Raw genomic sequence first — 2,092 nt, 5'->3', positions numbered from 1 at the left:
CAAAGTGACGGCAGCACTGGGCGCCATCCGCAGCCCCAACTGGCCGAGCCGCTACCCCAGCAGGAAGGAGTGCGAGTGGAGCATCGGCACCGCGCCGGGGCACCGCGTGCAGCTGGTATGGGGGCACCGGGTGGCACCTGGGTCAATGCGTGGCACTGCGTGGTGCTGCGTGGCATTGCATGGCATTGCGTGGCATTGCGTGGTGCTGCATGGTGCTGCGTGGCATTGCGTGGCATTGTGTGGCATTGTGTGGCATTGTGTGGCATTGCATGGCATTGTGTGGCATTGCATGGCATTGCGTGGCATTGCGTGGCACTGCATGGCATTGCGTGGCATTGTGTGGCACTGCGTGGTGCTGCGTGGCATTGCGTGGCATTGTGTGGCATTGCATGGCATTGCGTGGCATTGCGTGGCATTGCGTGGCATTGCATGGCACCACGTGGCTCTGCATGGCACTGCGTGGCATTGCATGGCACCATGTGGTAATGCTTGGCACCGTGTGTCAATGCATGGCACTGCATGGCTCTGCGTGGCGCTGCATGGCACCGTGTGGCAATGCGTGGCAATGCATGGCTCTGTGCGGCATTACATGGCACTGCATGGCACTGCGTGGCACTGCGTGGCATTACATGGCACTGAACAGCACTGTGTGCTGCTGCACAGCACTGCATGGCATTACATGGCACTGCATGGTGCTGCGTGGCACTGCGTGGCACTGCATGGCATTACATGGCACTGCGTGGCACTGCATGGCACTGCATGGCACAGATGTGTCCATCCATGGCACCATGTGGCACTGCACAGCACTGCCTGTTTTCCACCCTATGGCGCCGCATGTCCCCATGTGTCCCATCCCATAACCTCACCAATCGCACCCCATTTTCTCATGCGTTCTCACACCTCCCTTCCCCTGTCCCGTCCCATGTCCCCATATCTCCCATCCCCTGCCCCATCCCATACCCCCACATCCCACATGTCCCATCCACGTCCCATCCCATACCCCTGCATGTCCCCATGTCTCTCATCCCATCCCATCCCCTGTTCCACCCCATGTCCCACATGTCCCATCCCCTTTCCCTTCCCCCATCCCATCCCATATCCCCATATCTCCCATCCCCTGCCCCATCCCATACCCCCATGTCCCACATGTCCCATCCACGTCCCATCCCATACCCCTGCATGTCCCCACATCTCTCATCCCATCCCATCCTCTGTCCCATCCTGCATCCCATCCCATAACCCCCCATGTGTTCCCACATGTCCCATCCCCTGTCCCACCCCATGTCCCCACATCCCACCCCATAACCCCACATGTCCCCATGTCTCTCATCCCATCCCATCCCCTGCCCCATCCTGCATCCCGTCCCATAACCCCCCCATCCCACACATCCCATCCCCATCCCTTTCCCCGTCCCCCCATCCCTCAGACGTTCTCAGAGCTGGACGTGGAGCCTCACGCTGACTGCAGTTATGACCACGTTGCTGTGCACGACGGCCCGGACGCCGCAGCTCCACTCATCGGCCGCTTCTGCGGCTCTGTGGCGCCGCCGGCCGTGCTGAGCTCCGGCAGCTCCATGTTTGTGCGCTTCGTGTCCGACGGCTCCGTGCAGAAGAAGGGCTTTGAGGCCGCACACTCCTCAGGTATGGGGCTGGGCAGCGCCTCGCCCGGCATGGTGGCACCCCATGGGCACCCCGTCACCCCATCACCCCGTCCCCCCAACACCCTGCAACCGCATCACCCCACTGCCACCCCATTGCCCCCCATCACCCATCGCCCCATTGCCCCCCATCACCCCCCCCATCACCCATCACTCTGTGACCTCCCTGTCACCTCATTGCCCTCCATTGCCCCATTGCCACCCCATTGCCCCCCATCGCCCCCCCATCACCCATCACTCTGCGACCTCCCTGTCACCCCATTGCCCTCCATTGCCCCATTGCCACCCCATTGCCCCCCATCGCCCCCCCATCACCCATCACTCTGCGACCTCCCTGTCACCCCATTGCCCTCCATTGCCCCATTGTCACCCCATTGCCCCCCTTCACCCCCCCCATCACCCATCACTCTGCAACCTCCCCGTCACCCCATTGC

General features: G+C 62.2%; 1 protein-coding gene across 1 annotated transcript; it reads left to right on the top strand.

The window, feature by feature from the left end:
* Nucleotides 1–4: 4 nt before the first annotated feature.
* LOC122192828 (bone morphogenetic protein 1-like) lies at nucleotides 5–1,732 on the top strand (the record flags this gene model as incomplete). The annotated part of the gene is made up of 2 exons (XM_042893494.1): nucleotides 5–115; nucleotides 1,428–1,732. Coding segments are annotated over 2 exons (416 nt in total), but the record flags the coding sequence as incomplete, so codon positions are not given.
* Nucleotides 1,733–2,092: the final 360 nt, after the last annotated feature.

This window comes from Lagopus leucura, unplaced genomic scaffold (genome assembly GCF_019238085.1).
Source record: "Lagopus leucura isolate 7727_CA_CO unplaced genomic scaffold, USGS_WTPT01 22917-0_obj-0_obj, whole genome shotgun sequence".
NCBI lineage: Eukaryota > Metazoa > Chordata > Aves > Galliformes > Phasianidae > Lagopus > Lagopus leucura.
Note: the sequence above shows the minus strand (reverse complement) of the source record. Positions and strands in the feature narration are given on the sequence as shown.